The sequence below is a fragment of the Prunus avium genome, chromosome 5, assembly GCF_965620075.1.
Source record: "Prunus avium chromosome 5, drPruAviu1.hap1.1, whole genome shotgun sequence".
In the NCBI taxonomy this organism is placed as follows: Eukaryota; Viridiplantae; Streptophyta; class Magnoliopsida; order Rosales; family Rosaceae; genus Prunus; species Prunus avium.
In genome coordinates this window covers 25,197,725-25,215,986 of record NC_142288.1, presented here as the reverse complement: position 1 = coordinate 25,215,986, position 18,262 = coordinate 25,197,725, and the positions used below count along the sequence as shown (strand labels likewise).

The 18,262-nt window shown below is 38.0% G+C and overlaps 3 protein-coding genes and 1 non-coding gene across 7 annotated transcripts; 2 read left to right on the top strand and 2 right to left on the bottom strand.

The window, feature by feature from the left end:
* Nucleotides 1–6,892: 6,892 nt before the first annotated feature.
* On the top strand, nt 6,893–9,794 carry LOC110760362 (uncharacterized). 4 transcript variants are annotated; one of them, XM_088253468.1, is made up of 5 exons: nt 6,893–7,639; nt 7,900–8,877; nt 8,984–9,068; nt 9,207–9,320; nt 9,600–9,794. In XM_088253468.1, the coding sequence occupies exons 1-4, from the start codon at nt 7,284–7,286 to the stop codon at nt 9,282–9,284; spliced, it is 1,497 nt and encodes a 498-aa protein (XP_088109594.1). In that variant the 5' UTR covers nt 6,893–7,283; the 3' UTR covers nt 9,285–9,320; nt 9,600–9,794. The 4 variants fall into 4 exon arrangements, with proteins under 4 accessions (XP_088109594.1, XP_088109593.1, XP_088109592.1 ...); XM_088253467.1 differs by lacking the exon at nt 9,600–9,794 and adding an exon at nt 9,409–9,557; XM_088253466.1 differs by lacking the exon at nt 9,600–9,794 and adding an exon at nt 9,412–9,557 and having other exon boundaries at nt 6,894–7,639.
* Nucleotides 9,795–9,857: 63 nt separating this feature from the next.
* On the bottom strand, nt 9,858–12,914 carry LOC110760361 (protein NUCLEAR FUSION DEFECTIVE 4-like). The gene is made up of 3 exons (XM_021962609.2): nt 12,379–12,914; nt 10,867–11,798; nt 9,858–10,749 (listed from the first exon to the last, which is right to left on the bottom strand). The coding sequence occupies exons 1-3, from the start codon at nt 12,712–12,714 to the stop codon at nt 10,257–10,259; spliced, it is 1,761 nt and encodes a 586-aa protein (XP_021818301.2). The 5' UTR covers nt 12,715–12,914; the 3' UTR covers nt 9,858–10,256.
* Nucleotides 12,915–14,596: 1,682 nt separating this feature from the next.
* On the bottom strand, nt 14,597–16,419 carry LOC110760375 (thylakoid lumenal 17.9 kDa protein, chloroplast). Its single transcript, XM_021962627.2, has 4 exons — nt 16,059–16,419; nt 15,643–15,757; nt 15,354–15,423; nt 14,597–15,135 (listed from the first exon to the last, which is right to left on the bottom strand). The coding sequence occupies exons 1-4, from the start codon at nt 16,331–16,333 to the stop codon at nt 14,912–14,914; spliced, it is 684 nt and encodes a 227-aa protein (XP_021818319.1). The 5' UTR covers nt 16,334–16,419; the 3' UTR covers nt 14,597–14,911.
* Nucleotides 16,420–16,581: 162 nt separating this feature from the next.
* Nucleotides 16,582–16,663, top strand: TRNAS-UGA (transfer RNA serine (anticodon UGA)). Its single transcript has one exon. It is a non-coding gene; the product is annotated as a tRNA-Ser (tRNA).
* The last annotated feature ends 1,599 nt before the right edge of the window (nt 16,664–18,262 follow it).

Genomic DNA, 18,262 nt, shown 5'->3' with positions numbered 1-18,262 from the left:
ATCCGGTATAATGGGGGACTGGAATAAATCTCAACCTTCTGCCTCCGCCGATTTGCTCCCCTACGCTCTCCCCTTGGATCGAAATGTTAACTTATCCCGTTACATTGAAACGTTCACTTCAAGAAACCATGAGGTCTTGTACGATGTACAGGAGGTCGAGAAACCTATGCGCCAACTTTGCGAGAGAATAGAGATGGAGATACCTCTGGGCGAAGTGGGCAAGATATCGGTGATGAATAATTCTCTAGCCGTGCTTTCCGCCCAGCAAATGCAACTGGTCGATTTGATGCGTTCAATGTCGGAGCAGCTTCGCTTAATACAATCAATGTCGGTTCAAATCCAACAGGCAGATAATCCTTACACAAGGTCAGTGCATGGTTTAGTGGATTTCATCTTCTTTTCTCTGTAAAATTGTGCATGTTTTTCTTTTTCAAATTTTCCTCAAGTTTTTTCTAGTTGCTTCATACGTGTTTAATTATTCAAAGATTCTTGCTTGAAATAGTAAGCAGCTTCTACTAGCTAGCTGCTTTGACCTTAGCTTCATTCATTAATTCTCTCTAGCTAGTTAGGTAGATGTTTAAAAAGCTTAACTTGACTTGTCGTATATATCTCTCTTATCTGTCCAGCTTGACGGAAGCTGCATCTGTATATTTATTTGCGTCTTATTGTGGGATTCAAGAAGAAAGTAATGCAATCTATGAAGTGAAATTCAAATACGGAGCCCCAGTAGTTGGGCGTGTTGACAGGTTTTGTGAGCGTGAGAAGAATCAGGTTGTTGGCTTGGTCGCTGCACGGATCCGCTCCAATTTATACGTCCTTGCACAGGATTGTGGATTTATTATTGACACTAAGACTATGTCCAGATGCTCATCTTTTACTCGTCCAATAAAACATAAACGATCACCACTTGTTGTGTCTGCATATGACCAGCTCTATTGTCTTGCATGTCCATCGCGCTTCCCACCAAATCTAGAGGCTTCCTTTGAGAGATATGATCCCGATAAGAAACTCTGGGAGATAATGCCTCCTTATCCATTTTATAATGATTATGACACCTATATGAATATAACTGGTTATGCCATTTGTTATGGGGTTATTTTGTTTTCATTGTGTGCCTCGAGAGGAAAGAATTTCGATGTCGTTGCATTTCACATAAGTAGAAACCAATGGAAGCCAGTGGAAATTGACATTTCTGTTTGTTGTGCTCCTTTCAAAGGGAGGGCTGTGGTTGTAGGCGAGAGAATCTATTCCGTACATGGGGAGGAGTTGATAGCATTCGGCTTTAAGATGTACAAAGGTGATGACGGTAGTCTTGTATATTTCCTAAGCCAACTGTTTGTATTGGAAGGCCTGGAGATTGTGCATCCACCATTGCCATTTGAGGATCATAAGACAGAGTATTTGGTTGATTTGGGGAACAATGATTTTTTCCATGTCAAGACTGGCCGTACACTTATCTCGGTTCAATATCTTTGTATCACCATCTTTCGAATTGTTGTTGGAGAAGGAGGAAGTCTTATGATCAAGACCATGTTGAGAATTAATGACTAACTCACTGCCCTTTTAAGATCTTGTTGTTGATGGACTTTGGACAAAGAACTCAATGATGGATGAGTCTTACACACACACACAGAAATTAACCAAGCACAAATGACACAAGTGTTTATAGAGGTTCAGCAAATTGCCTACATCCTCTTTGGTGATCACCTTGAGAAATTTCACTAATGAAGATAGGTTACAACTTTGGTTTACAAAGGAAACCCCCTTAGAACACTACCCTCACAATCTGTTTCTCTCACACCCTTGCTCAACACCTTGATACACTTAGAGAACTCTCTTGCTCTCACCTTGGTTTTTCTGAACAAAGCTCTCTAAAGAAACTCTAACTTGTTTCCAGCTTTTGCCACTACATTTGTTCAACATTCTTTCTCCCTTGTGTTATCTTACTTCATCCCATTACCTACACAGGCCAATGGACAAGAGATAGGATATCTGATTGTCCTCCACGTTCTTTCCTTTTAGTCACCACTTAGACTAAGGGTCAGATTAGGTAGGTAATACAATCCCACTCAGCCACCTCCATTAAACCAGAAAATGGAGAGGAGATTAATCAAAATAGGATAACCAATTAGCCATGAGTGCTCTCCCAACTATCCAGCAGGTAGTCAACCCTCTTTTACCTCAGAAGTGATCCATTAAGCACCTGCAAACTCGTGGAAAGCGATAGCCATTGAAAAGACAGTTGAAAATACGTAAGCAAAGCATCACAGCACGACTGGAGCGACCGGTCGTCAGGAATGGGCGACCGGTCGCCAGAATTTTTCCCTCCAGACTTTGAATCTGCTTCTAAGCGACCGGTCGCAAATGTCCAGCGACCGGTCGCTCGTGTGCCTGCGACCGGTCGCAAAGAACTAGCGACCGGTCGCTCTTCAGTTTTGCTTCCAGACTTCGAATCTGCTTCAAAACGACCGGTCGCAAATGTCCAGCGACCGGTCGCTTTTAGGCAGATTCAAAATCATCCTTTGAGCGCCAAAAAACTTTGTATCCTTTTAGGTGAGCCATTTTTTCCAACAGACCATACATTCTACTGTTCGTTCTGTGAATATACAATGCGGTGATTGGTTCAATCTTGTTTCCTGCTTTGTGCCGTAAGTTTCCTTCACGTTTCTTGTGTTTTCATCAATAACATTAATTTGTGCATTAGGGTTCTGTTATGTTTTGTATGTAACAAGGTTTCTCATTATTATGACTTAGTGGGTGCGAGGATTATGAACCTAAAGACGAAGAAACCAGTATAGATGAGAGTTTTTCTATGGTGAACCGTAGGAGAATGGCAAAGGTGAAAGAAATGTGTTTACATGAAATGTTTTTGTTTATTTAATGACCATGAATCAAGAGACTCAATTTTTTTCGTGTCTATAAGTGTTTATTTTGGCCTTTGAATCTAATTTCTTGTAATATAATCGGCTTTTGCAGAAAGAAGTAGGGTGTGGAATGCCAGGGAGCCAGAATTGAAATCCGTCAGGAAGAGGAAGAGCTAGGCATCGTGAGAGAGTCGTTGTTGTATGTAATCTGTTGTAGCTACGGCATGCTTGCTTCTCTATTAGTCTTTCTCTCCATGATTTAGAACAAAGGGTGTCCCCATGATATAGAAATTTGCTGCTTTGTGAGGAACAGCAGGTTCCGATAAATATTGAAGGATTAGTCTTTCCTTTTGTAATTTTCAACTACAAACTAAAGGTTTTTTTAAATTGACTAGTATTTAAGTGATAGGTTAATGATATGGACAGTGTTATTACATATGCTGAATATTATAACATGATATTGTCTGATTTCGATCACAGAATCCCATTTCACATTCTAGTGCACTTCCTCTGTTCTTAGGATGAAGGCTTATTTACCATTATGTTCCTCCATTTTGATAAGAATTATACACCAAGTGCTTTTGCATTCTTGTCTTTGGACTAGATCAGGGCCGTTCTTGAGATTTTGAGGGCCCTGTGCGAAACTTAAATTGGGGCCTCACATAATCTAATACAAAAAATACTATAAATAAAAATTTGCCATAACTTAATGTCATAAACAATTTTTTATATAACTAAAAGTCACCATCAATAAACATGTAATGACTAACTAAGTCGTTTTGTATATCCAAAAACGTATTTTCTAGTAGGTGGCATGTTTAGATTACAAAGAAAAATTCCAAAACCCTATAACCTGGAAGAAAACCCCAACAAGAAATGGATAAATATTTCTAAAAACTATATTCTCATATAACCAATCATCAACATGATAATAATTTAATAAAATGAGTCATGTAATATATAGATTGAAATTTAGATACATACCTGAATTTGAATTGAGATTTGAATATGCCTATTTGATTTTGAGTGGTCTTTATGAATTTAGGAATTATGGTTTTCTCTTTTTAGTGTTGAAATTCCTGAAATTGAAATAATAACAAAAAATTTCAAAGGATTGGAAAAAGAACCAAGAGAGATTGATGAATGATGATGATTACTTACTAGAAAAACATAGTTTAAGAGAAAGAAGAAGTCATGAAGCTTTTTTTGTTTTATTTTGAATGAAGAAAGTACTTTTCTTAGAGGAGAAAACTTTTTTTTTTTTCTAAGAACGATAGGGGAGGAGTAGAAAGTCTTTGGGGGATATATATATACTCCTTCTAGTGGTTACCTTCGATGTTTCCCTTTTTTTAAAGGTGTTTCTATTTTTTATTTATTTTATAATTATGTAAAGCTTGTTATAATGCCAAAAATATATATAAAAAAATATAAAAAGGCCAAAAAAATATAAAAAGGCAATTGATTGACTTCATAAGAATTGAACTCTGGCACCTTTGTTAAGTAGAGGTGCGCTAGAAAGCCAACTCGACCACATATGCTTTTGTGCAAACATTTAGCATGTTATAGTATATGTACAATTCTTATAATATTAATATATATATATATATATATATATAATATAATTTTTTTTTTCGGGGCCCTCAAGAATCGGGGGCCCTGTGCGGTGGCGCCACTTGCGCCACCCCAGGGCCGGCTGGTTCTCACTTTTGTGATAATATAGGTGCAGCAGAAATGTTTGCCTCAGACTCGTACCCTCAGAAAGACTCCGGTCCTATATCATAGAGATGAAAGACCTTTCAGACTCATTCTGCTGACAGTAGATATCCACTTCCCCATTGCCTTCACAGCTCAACCGCGTGATCCATAGAGTTGCGTATAAACCCTCCTAGTCCGGTAAACAACAATTAAACTCAATGCAGCTGCAACAATGCAAAGTCCTGTGAGTATTCCACAAGTAATGGGAATAGCATACAGTGCCGACACAACTGAGTGAGTCATCATCTCTGGGGGGTTTTATAAGCATTGAAGCCGAGTCATGGTGTCTGAGTGCAGCTTGTTCCTTCGCGTAGTGGTCGTATATGCCACTAGCAATCACTTCTGAAGTTCTGAGAAAATAAGAGAACCAGCAGGATTTGCCATTGTAAGAAAATTATATAGGCCCCAAAATTTTTCAAGCCAAATAGCTCTGAAGCTGCAGCTGGCAAAATTGCCCAGAGAGCACCATACCCTAGCCCTATCAACACAATCGTCACATATATTTGCCTTGGCAATCCCACAGCATAGTAGTAGAAGAGCCTGATTGCCATGATGACCTGAACTACAGCCATAGCCACTGGTCTAGGATAGGCGAAGTCTCTGGTAACATAACAAACACATTGAACATTAGGATTGGTTGTTAGAGTTGGTATAAGAAAATACACTTTCACATAGTCCCACATTGAAAGGGAGTAGTTTCCTTTCATGGTTTATATAAGCACCAACACTTTAAAACCCTTCAATAGGTTATGGGCCTAGTGACGGCAAAGTTGGGCCTTATCATGGTTTGGGTATAGCCTATGTTATAGAATATATATATATATGGAGTTTCAATTGAGGGATCCCTCAAATAAGTTATTTGAGGGACATCTTTGTAGGGCCCACTCCGGTTTCCAATTTGTCTTACTATAGATTTAATTGTCAAAATATGGGCCTGGGGCCTTTGAGCTCTGTTGATTAAATTAATAATTCTTTGTATTAATGAGAAATTCGTTTTTAGATAATATCATTATCTGAAATTCGAAAATGTTTGAACACTTGTTACAATTGTTAGATGAAGAGGTATCAGATCTCTACAAGCAAAGCTACTGTTTAAATAACACTGCAACTCCGCATTGTTGGTGAAAATGGACAAACACTTTCACTCACTCCCCTAATAATCTTGTTGTTGATGGACTTTGTGACACACACAATGATGGATGAATCACACACACATACTTGAGAAACCAACCAAGCACAAAGTGACACAAGCATTTATAGAGGTTCAGCAATTGCCTACATCCTCTTGGTGATCCCCTTGAGAAATTCACTAATGAAAGAATAAGTTACAACTTTGGTTTACAAAGAAACCCCCTTAGAACTCTATTCTCTCCCAAGCTCTCTTTTCTCTCTCACCCCTTGCTCAACACTTTGATGCACTTGTGAACACTCTCTTACACTTGGTGTTTCCCCCCTTTGGTGTCTAGGCTCTCAAGACCCAACTCAGCTCCCTCTTGAACTGATTGCCCTCTCTCTCTTCCTCCCTTGGTAAGTTCAACCTCTTGGACACAATAGCTCCCAGCTACTTGACCACTCCTTGAGATTAACCACACCATTGCTGTCTTGCTTCCTCTTCCCCTTAATACACAAGCCTTTAGACTTAGGAGAAGGCTCCATCTTTTCCTCCCACGCTCTCCCCTTGGTTTCCAGACTTGGACCACAACTTGGGCAGAACAAAGGCTAGGCATTGATAGCTGCAACTTCAGCCATCCTATCTAGAGCTATAGGATAGGTACTCTTTGAAACAAGTCAACAATCCTCATTCAATGGTGCTCCTGCTTTTCCAGCACCTTGCTAGACTTCCTAGAACCCATAGAACAACTTAGAGGCCCGAGGGATTAGGTAGGGAACAAGCACATGTGAAGAGAACCTGAAAAACGCGTGGAAAAATCGAAACAGCACTACGTGCGACTTCCTACGAATTCTCCAGACTTCGACTCTGTGCAAAAACGACCGGTCGCTTTTCCCTTGCGACCGGTCGCTTCCTCCTTCACTTGCATACTAAATGTGAGCCATTTTACAACACGCATGACTCTGTCACCTATCCAAATCAGTATTTTCTTTTTTATTATTTATATAGAATATATTTTCGTGTTGTTTTATTATGCTATTTGGTTATATTCTGATTGTTCTCCAACCGTTAAACCTTCATGTGGCAATATATTAGAGAAAAAAAAACTCATATCATACTCAAACCCTAAACCAAACCCCCTTCTAACTCGGCATCCCCATCCCCAAACCCTAAATTCCCTGTGCCTCAAGTTTGCATTTTAACAGCAAGCAAAGGCCCTATCATCCAATGATGCAGGATGCGTGTAGGACCTAAATTATTAGTTTAAAAAAAAAAATTATTTGTTGGTTTCCTAGGTTATCTAGTTTTATCCATTTGTCTCTAAGCTTTAGTTTGCTATAAATACCCAGTTATTTAACATTTAGATTTGAATATTGAGTGAACCTTTCCCTAACACTCTGATTTCTACTCTTTCTTTCGTTCATTCGATTCGAAACTTTGATATCGTACCCAAACCCTAAACCAATCTCCCTTCTGCCGCAGCATCCCCATCCCCAAACCCTAATTTCCCTTGTGCCTCAAGTTAGCATTTTGATAGCAACGGATCCGATATAATGGGGGATTCGAATACATCTCAACCTTCTGCCTCCGCCGATTTGCTCCCCTACTGTCACCCCTTGAATCGATGTGTTAACTTCTCCCCTTTCCTCGAAAAGTTCACTTCAACCGGCGATGAGGTCCTGCACTATGTACAAGAGGTCGAGAAATCTATGCGCGAACTGTGCGAGAGAACGGAGATGGAGATACCTCTGGGCGAAGTGGGCAAGATATTGGAGATCAATAAATCTCTAGCCGTGCTTTCCGCCCAGCAAATGCAACTGGTCGATTTGATGCGTTCAATGTCGGAGCAGTTTCGCTTAATACAATCAACGTTGGTGCAAATCCAACAGGCAGATAATCCTTACCCAAGGTTAGTGCATGGTTTAGTGGATTTCATCTTCTTTTCTCTGTAAAATTGTGCATGTTTTTCTTTTTCAAATTTTCCTCAAGTTTTCTCTAGTTGCTGCATACATGTTTAATTATTCAAAGATTCTTGTTTGAAATAGTAAGCAGCTTCTACTAGCTAGCTGCTTTGGCCTTTGCTTCATTCATTAATTCTCTCTAGCTAGTTAGGTAGGTGTTTAAAAAGCTTAACTTGACTTGTTGTATATATCTCTCTTATCTGTCCAGCTTGACGGAAGCTGCATCTGTATATTTATTTGTGTCTTATTTTGAGATTCAAGGAGAAAGTAATGCAATCTATGAAGTGAAATTCAAATACGGAGCCCCAGTAGTTGGGCGTGTTGACAGGTTTTGTGAACGTGAGAAGAATCAGGTTGTTGGCTTGGTCGCTGCACGGATCCGCTCCAATTTATACGTCCTTGCACAGGATTGTGGATTTATTATTGACACGAAGACTATGTCCAGATGCTCATCTTTTACTCCTCCAATAAAACATAAACGATCACCACTTGTTGTGTCTGCATATGACAAGCTCTATTGTCTTGCATGTCCATCGAGCTTCCCACCAAATCTAGAGGCTTCCTTTGAGAGATATGATCCCGATAAGAAACTCTGGGAGATAATGCCTTCTTATCCATTTTATAATGATTATGACACCTATATGAATATAACTGGTTATGCCATTTGTTATGGGGTTATTTTGTTTTCATTGTGTGCCTCGAGAGGAACGAATTTCGATGTCGTTGCATTTCACATAAGTAGAAACCAATGGAAGCCAGTGGAAATTGACATTTCTGTTTGTTGTGCTCCTTTCAAAGGGAGGGCTGTGGTTGTAGGCGAGAGAATCTATTCCGTACATGGGGAGGAGTTGATAGCATTCGGCTTTAAGATGTACAAAGGTGATGACGGTAGTCTTGTATATTTCCTAAGCCAACTGTTTGTATTGGAAGGCCTGGAGATTGCGCATCCACCATTGCCATATGGGGGGAAGTATAAGACAGAGTATTTGGTTCATTTGGGGAACAGTGAGTTTTTCTATGTCAAGACTCGCCGTACACTTCTCTCGGTTCAATATCTTTGTATCACCACGTTTCGAATTGTTGTTGAAGAAGCAGGAAGTCTTAAGATGAAGACCATACATTCTACTGTTCGTTCTGTGGATATACAGTGCGGTGAATGGTTCAATCTTATTTCGTGCTTCATGCCGTAAGTTTCCTTCACGTTTCTTGTGTTTTCATCAATAAAATTAATTTGTGCATTAGAGTTCTGTTATGTTTTGTATATAACAAGGTTTCTCATTCTTATGACTCAGTGGGTGCGAGGATTATGAACCTAAAGAAGAAGAAACCAGTCTGGATGAGAGTTTTTCTATGGTGAACCATAGGAGAATGGCAAAGGTGAAAGAAATGTGTTTAAATGAAATATTTTTGTTTATTTCATGATTATGAATCACGAGACTCAATTTTTTTTTTTCATGTCTATGTTTTTATTGGCCTTTGAGTCTAATTTCTTGTAATATTATTTGGCTTTTGCAGAAACAAGCTGGGCGTGGAATAGCTGCCAGGGAGCCGGAATTGTTTTCCGTCAGGAATAGGAAGAGCCAGGCATCGTGAGAGAGTCATTGTTGTATTTAATCTGTTGTAGCTAAGGTATGCTTGCTTCTCTAGTCTTTCTCCCCATGATTTAGAACAAAGGGTGTCTCCATGATATAGAAATTTGCTGCTTTGTGAGGAACAGCAGATTCCGATAAGTATTGAAGGATGACTTCAGCAGTGTTGTCGCGGCTGCCTTTCCTTTTGTAATTTTCAAATACAAACTAAAGTTTTAAAAAAAAAAATTGACTAGTATTTAAGTCATATATTAATGATATGGACAATGTTATTACAGATGCTGAATTATAACATGATATTGTCTGATTTCGATCACAGAATCCCATATCACATTCTAGTGCACTTCCTCTGTTCTCAGGATGAAGGCTTATTTACCATTATGTTCCTCCATTTTGATAAGAATTACACACCAAATGCTTTTGCATTCTTGTCTTTGGAAATGTCTTGGCTGCTCTTTCAGAATTTCAGCTTTTTCAAGCTGTTCATGTTTGATGTAACAACAGATTTTTCTTTGGTTGGACAAAAAATGGAACTCTAACCGAAGTTAAGGGTAAACATCAAAGCAGGCAAAAAAGATTTGTAGACAATAGATTCATTCAATTTCTGCACCTGTATTGTTTACATAGCATGAATAGAAAAACCTGATGTAATGGCATATACCATATAGTAATCCGTCGAACGGTATATCCCGCAGATCTTTGGCATTGCTCTTCTGCTGTAATAAGAAAAAAGAAATTTGGGAAAACTACTGGGCCATGGCAAGAAAAGAATTTAATTTCATGTAGAAGAATGCCTACAGAGGGATTGGATTTATAATAAACTGGCATAATAATTTAGACGTACTAGATGGCTGGCTGTCTACTTTTGTGATAATAGGAGCAGCAGAAATTTTTGCCTCAGACTCTTACCCTCAGAAAGACTCCAGGCCATATTTCATAGAGATGAAAGACCGATCAGAGTCATTCTGCTGACTGATCAACCGCGTGATCCATAGAGTTGTGTATAAACCCTCCTAGTCCGGTAAACAACGATTAAACTCAATGCAGCTGCAACAATGCAAAGTCCTGAGAGTATTCCACAAGTAATGGAATAGCATACAGTGCCAACACAACTGAGTGAGTCATCTCTGAGGGGTTTTATAAGCATTGAAGCCGAGTCTTGGTGTCTGAGTGCAGCTTGTTCCTTTGCGTAGTGGTCATATATACCACTAGCAATCACTTCTGAGAAAATAAGAGAACCAGCAGGATTTGCCATTGTAAGAAAATTATATAGGGCCCCAAAACTTTTCAAGCCAAATAGCTCTGAAGCTGCAGCTGGCAAAATTGCCCAGTGAGCACCATACCCTAGCCCTACCAACACAGTTGTCACGTATATTTGCCCTGGCAACCCCATAGCATAGTAGAAGAGCCCAATTGCCATGATGACCTGAACTACAGCCATAGCCACTGGTCTAGGATAGGCGAAGTCTCTGGTAAAATAACAAACATATTGAACATTAGGACTGGTAAACTTTCATGTGCCAACATTTTAGAGAGAAAAAAATACTGAAGTTTTCGATTTTAAGTTAGCTTGTATCTGGTTTCACCTTACTATAATCTCAGAGAAGTAGCCGCCACCGACACGTCCAAGAAAGTTCCAAATGCTGATCATGGAGACATATATACTTGAATCAGTATACCCAAGTGACAGAGTTATCTGACCCAAATTATCAATAAGTGTCAAACCAGATCCAGCAGCCAGTAAAAGAGAAACAAATATAAGCCAAAAATCTGCCTTTATCAATGCCTGCATTAATGTGAAATCCTCTCCTCTACGAGGGCCTTTTCTCCTCTTGATCCTCACTGCTCCATCTGCAGCTGCTTGGAACAGTTTAGCCTGCAGCTGAGCAATTCGTTTTTGTCTCTCTGATGCTGGAAGTGAATCTACTTCTGGACTCTTCTCATCTTCCACCTCACTAAGAATCACCTCAGTTTTGTCCTGCTCAGATTTGCCATCTTCTTCTCTCTGAGCCTCAAGGAGAAGGCTCTCCTGTGCCGAAGGTGTTGGTTCGGAGAAGAAAACTAATATGATAGGGATTATGATTGGAAGTAATATGAGAATTATCAAAATGACTGCAAACAATGTGATCAAAGATTGACTCAAGTTAAGCAGATCCTCAAGAATCAAAACTCCCAATAAATAAGCTGCCAGGACAAGGCAAACACTATAAGTAAATAGGAAACTTGAATTATCAGCTGGCCTGACTTGTCTGTGACCTCCCACAGGCCTAACAATGAACATCAGAGCAATGACAACCATAGATGGGCCAACCGCAATCATGAAAAGCAATGATGATTCATTTGGGGAATTGATCATTGCATAAATCTGAGTAATGATTGCACCACTCAACCCAGCATATCCTTTTAGGATCCCCACAACAGGACCCCGGCTTTTGGGAAAGTTCTGCACACATGAAATCAATGCTGCTGTGTTGAAGAAGGTCTCTCCATTTGTTCCCACATATATACAGATGCAAAGCTGCACATAAAAAAACAAACTTCATTAACAATTCTGCTCACAAAGAAATGTAGAAGAATTTCTGAACTCTGTTGAAATAGCAATGAACAAAAAGAAGAGATTTCAGTCAAGTTTTCACATGTCCCAATTCAGCTTGGACATCAATAGAATGTGTATGACTGTTCTGTCAAGAAAAACAATATTAAGAAAGACAATGGCAACTCCTTTCCATTTGAAAAATATACTCAGAATTCAGCACCTTATAGCTCCTCTTTCCTTTCCAATAGGAAATTTCAAATTTGTCAACGCTTCTGTCATTTCCAAATCTGATATTTCAACCAATAACCAAAAGGGTACTGAACAAAATCTTGACAGAGTAAGAAAAACCAATCAAAGTTCTCAGTTTATACATACATATATATATATATACATACATATATATATATATATATATATATATATATATATGTGTGTGTGTGTGTGTGTTCTAACAATGAAATTCAAGTCCCGACAGAAAAAGAGAGAGAGCCAATCTATCTGTGTACCAGATCCAAAAGAAGACTTGATGATCAGATGAGACTTGATTGAAGTTTGAACTCACCACCCACAAAGGAAAAGCAGGCAATCTTTGAGAGACTATAAGCCAAAGGAAGCCATAGCCAAGAAAATTGAGAGCTGCCCCAATGGACAGAAGCCCCCAAGTGGGCAAAACCTCAGACAAGCTTCCTGCCACAAACCCAACAGCGTCACCCCAGTCCTTGGCCACACCAAGAATGGCCAGCTGCCTCTGGTTGTACCCCATGGTGCTCTTGATCACTGGAGATATGCTCCCAAACAAGTACCCAATTCCTGCAAATGACTGAATCCACATTGCACACACAAACACAAGCCATCTGCTGTTGAAGAGAGCCTTCAATTTCCCATGAAACCGAACCATCTTTGTGTTTTGATGAAATCAGTGGCTGATGATGATGATGAAAGAAAGCAAAGTCTACTGCATCACTCTATTTGATTGGAATTGAGATCTCTGATGATCACTTTGAAACTTAGTTTTGAATGATTGGTTTTTTGTCTGTCTAAGCTTGACATAAATATAATATCCAGCTGTGTGATATTTTCGATCAACATGGCGGTAAATTAATCTTCTTAGTCTCACCAACAGTCAATATAACTACCTATATATAATATGTAGAATGAAAAGATGATCAACTGTTGTAAAACAAAGAAAAATCAACTGATATGTAACTGGGGTTAAAAAATTTTGACTGCTCAAGACAAAAATGTTTGAAGAGTTTCAATTTCTGAACTTTCTTAATTTAGGTTCGGGTCCTATGCATGCCAAAAAAATGGGGTGGTGATTATTTTTTGAGTGAAAACAAAATTAAGAACAGTGGTTGTGACCCTGATGTTATAAATTCTTTTAAAGTTTATTTAAAATCAATCATAGGAGGCGTGATTGTTTTTCAGCCACTACTTTACGAAGACCATCATCGTTATTGTTGACTTTTGATAGCTGATTTCTAGATTTTTTTATACAAATTTTAGAACGTGATTAATTATTCTATGAGTAGAGAGACACAACACACTAGTATATAAAATATTATTTTCACGTATTTATATTATTTTTAGAAACGTACCATAATGAGGTTTACATCTCAAATCCATCAAACCTTTGTCCACACAAAAAATATCCATCTAACTTATATTTGGCTGCTTATCATTTGGCCTCTTCTGGGATTTCCATTTTTGGTTTTATAACCATAAGTCATGCAACAATTAATAATATGATGTCAAGAAAAGCATACGTGAGTTAAGCTAGATGAAGGAAATTCTTTTTTTACATATTTCATGTTTCATATATTTTCTCTCCATCTCTCTCATCACGTGACTCATCTTATGATGAGAGAAATAGTGATAAAAGCATATGAAATTAATTTAAACTATCACTCGTATACAAAATGATATTAAACAAAAGGGAAAGTGGAGAAATTGTCCAAACCATTATATTTTTCACTCAATTTGGAAACAATTTAGAGGCCGTGCAGTGGGGACCAGAGAGTGACAGAAAATCCAAATTCAACAACTTAAACCAAACAGAAAAAAGAAAGAGAAACAGTTCTTAAACAAAAAAAAGACCGTCGGTTGTCTGTCTTTTCAGGGGATTGAATCCAGGCAAAGATTCGAAGTCTTGTAATAGGACTGTAGGGTAAGATGATTTATTACTAGAGTCCCCCACGGTTTTAATGATATACACAACTGATGGATACTGAAGGAGAGAGAACAAAAACAATGCAATTTACAACTGGCAGCACGTGGTGCTTCAACCTTCGTTTTCTTTTATTTATTGCCATGCATAACGTGCAACCAATATTAACAGACTATCGCAGTGGATTCATTATTATATGGATAGAATTTGTCACACTTCTTAATCAATACTAATGCCACGCCAACTCGAGAGAATAGCTCATCATGACAGATCTGGAAATAGGAATATTCGATTTTCTCTAATTGATGTTACGTCACTGTAAACGTGATAGTAAGAGACTTTGTAACTCAAGTAGTTAAGATTAGTTATTTTTGCACTCGAGATATCATGTGTTCGAATCCCCTCCATTGTTATCGTTTGTATAAATAAAAAAAATGTTGAAACTACAAAGTGAGTGAAAATGCCAAGACTAGTTTATAAAAGTACACATTCGCTCCTAAATTTGTCCTAAAATGGTATTAGTTTCGTTTGATCAACACGTGACATGAATAGCCGACGAATTGAAAAGAAGAACAGTTCAATTTCAACACGCAGGAACCAGATTCAACACACCTACATAAGTTGTTGAGCTTATATAAATATGGCCAGATTTGTTGAGCTGTCGCACATCAACCATTATAGATACATAGAAGGGACCATACGTCGTCTTCTGACTACAAAACCAGTTTTCCCAAATGAGTTTAACGTGCAACAAAAGAGCCTTCCCTTCTCTGTCACATGTAATTTATCTGGCACTTAAGAAACAAGCTGATCATAAGATTCAGAAAACAAGAAGCATGAGCAAATTATTCACAAATCAACAAATTTCTTGTCAATAAAATCAACTTTGTTCTTTCTTTTCAGAGATGAGCAGATGAAGAAAAAACTTCTAGTCCATAGCCTCGAAACTTGGAGCATACCAACCCAACTGGTCAGTGATTTTCTTCATCCTTTCTTCTTGTCCCTTTGAATTCCCTAAAGCAGTAGTGAAAGGGTACAAGTAGGTTACTTTTGTGGCCATGCACCTGTAAGAAACCAAGTCTCCTTTCACCAGAAACTCCAGCACATCTCGGCCAAACCCTCCATCAAACTCAGCTTGTAGATATTGGCCTCCTGGGATTGTTTTCATTATCAGTAATGTCTCACTAAAATCTGGTTTAAATTTAATTAATGATTCGCCAATAGGATCTAGCCTAGTGGAAAAAGGCCTTGACGACCAAGTTCCTCTTCACTTTAATTAGTAAGCATCTTGGCAACATTCTGTTTTACTACTTGAGATCAAGTTCATGGGCCAGATTTCAATTTGTTCTGCATGTGTTCAATCTACTTACCATCAGGGGTATCTTGCAAGATTTGAATTTTTGCATTCTTTTGAGTTTCCAAGATTGCTTCTTTCAACCTCTGCATAATTTCATTAAAATAAAAAGAAAGTGACTTTCAGCATTTTGTAAAGCTTAAAACTACATTAGGGCAAAAGAAGAAGAAGATTAAAACTAGTTAACTCAAGATGCAAACAAGTGAATGCCGAAAGTTTATAACCAAGCAAGTCTCAGATCATGACAAAAGTAAAAGTTCAATTTAAATTGTTCATGAGAGTAGATGCATTGATTCTCTCTAAACCTGAATTGCATTGTCTGAAGAATTTGCGGGAATCGTCAATGGAAATGCAAATGATGATGACCTTGGATTTGTTGACACACAGCCTGGATTTATCGATGGGCAAGGTCTGATTTTTCTGCAAATTGAAGGGACACACACACAGGTCATATTGAGCAAACAGAGCAAAGCACATTGCACAAGGCAGAGGAAGAAAAAACCTCTAATTTCTCCATGCCTTCCAACAAATACATTCTTTTCAACACAACATGGATGTAAATTAGCAGAAATAGAAAGAAACCATTAAAGAGAATTGGATTCAGTACAAACCCATTAACTAATTTAATCCAAAACTCCTTGAAGAATTCTAATTTTAACACTTTGTATGTAGCAAAAGGAGAAAACCCAGTTCAAGAAACAGTGAATTGAAGAAAGTGTACCCATTTTCCAGCCCAGTCTGCAAATTCTTGGATTGAGAGAATGGAGTGGTGGGGGGAGGGACTAAATTGGACTGGGAGTTGAGAGAAGGGATTGCTAAAACAGGAAAAGGTGAGCTTAGTGTTACAGAGAGAGCCAAAGAGAGTAGACTGGGTAAGATTGTGGGCTTTGGGGCTGAACTTTGCAAACTAGCTTTTGGGTTTTGAAGGCAATGAGAGGTTTTAGTGAATGAGTGTTTGGAAGTTGGAGGTAGAAGATGACCAACCATCAAACTCATGTTGGTTAAGCTCTTGTTATCCTCTCACTCTGGTTCACTCTCTCTCTCTCTCTCTCTCTCTCTCTCTCTCTAAACGCAGTGTTTTAGCCTGCAAATTCATCCGAACATTGCCGTTTAGTCGTGCAAATGACCACCACACGTGCAAATTGTCGTTCGCGCTGTTAATATATATGTCAATATGAGAAGCTTGATGTCGTTTTGTTTACGTAACAGTTAAATATTTTGTAGATAAACTATGCATACAAGAAGTCGATATGTCCGAGTGGTTAAGGAGACAGACTTGAAATCTGTTGGGCTTCGCCCGCGCAGGTTCGAACCCTGCTGTCGACGAATTTAATTTTTTTAGCTTAGAAAACGCACGAAGTAAAAAAGTTTGGCCAAGTCCAAAACTGCAGCATGAACGTCTCCTATTTTCACTATAATTTTCTAAACCAACCAAAGAATACAACAGAACCCAAAACATGACATCAAAATTCAAGATTCAGTTTTCATCTATTGTTGGTGTCAGTTGACTTGCACACCAAGATTCCCATATTGATTGTAATTTATTTCCTTTTTTATTTATGTTTTTCTACTATAGATAGAATTAGGAGTTATAGTTTGACTTGAGCTAGACATTATGTACTTTACATAAAATTCACACAATTACTCTCCCATGTTTTACTTATTTTTATCTAGGAACCCCAATCTAGATTTCTTTCCCCTTTTCACCATTTTCGCTCTTTTTACGCTTTTACCTTTTCATCTATATATATAAAATTCGAGGCAGAGTTTAGTGAAACTTTTAAAAATGCCAAGAAATACCCATGCTTATTAATTAATACTAGCTCCTTGGCATTGGTTTTTTTAAATATTTTATTTTATTTTAGAATTAAAAAAGATAATGGGCAATTGTGTTTCATAAAAATAGGACCTATTATCTGATTTTGTTTTAATTTTTAATTTTTTTAATATAAAAAGGTGTAAATTTATCATATTATCCTCATTTAATTAATAATTTCAATTCTTAATGTTTGAATTAACCAAGGGTGAAACATTCAAAATACCAAAAGATGCCCTTAGTTATGCAAACATTAAGAATTGAAATTATTAATTAAATGATGATAATATGGTAAATTCACACTTTTCATATTTAAAAATTTTAAAATTTAAAATAAATCAGATCAACTACCCATTATTATTTTTTAATTCTAAAATAAAAAAAATAAAGAAAGAAAACCAATTGACATAGTCATGAGGGGCTAGTTTAAAATAAAAAAAACAAATCGAAGTTATTCTGGACGGGCTGGCATAACAACATAATGCGTGCGGAATAAGATAGCAGCCTCTAGAACTAGAATTTTCCAAGAGTTTTTTTTTTTTATTGGAATTTTTTCCAAGAGTTCGAAACGTTCATATCATACCCAAACCCTAAACCAAACTCCCTTATGCCGAAACTCTAAATTCGCTTGTGCCTCAATTTAGCATTTTAATAATAGCAAAGGCCCTATCATCCGGAATAATGGGGGATGATCGGAATACATCTCAACCTTCTGCCGCCGCCGCTCTGCTCACCTCTGGTCAAGATGTTCAGGACTATGCCTGGATGTTGGTGGATTCACGCCAAAGTGAGGTCCGCCGCAATATATATTTAATCAAGAAATATATGCGCGAACTGTACGACAGAACGGAGATAGATAAATCTCAGGGCGAACTGGGCAACATATCGAAGATGGAGAAATCTCTTGCCCAACTGGTCGATTTGACGAAATCAATGTTGGAGCAGATTCGCTCACTACAACCCACGGTGCATAAGGCCGTTAATCCTTACCCAAGGTCAGTGCTTGGCTTACTGGATTTCATCTTCTTTTCTCTGTAAAATTGTTGATGTTTTTCTTTTTCAAATTTTGCTTCAGTTTTCTCTAGTTGCTGCATGCATGTTTACTTATT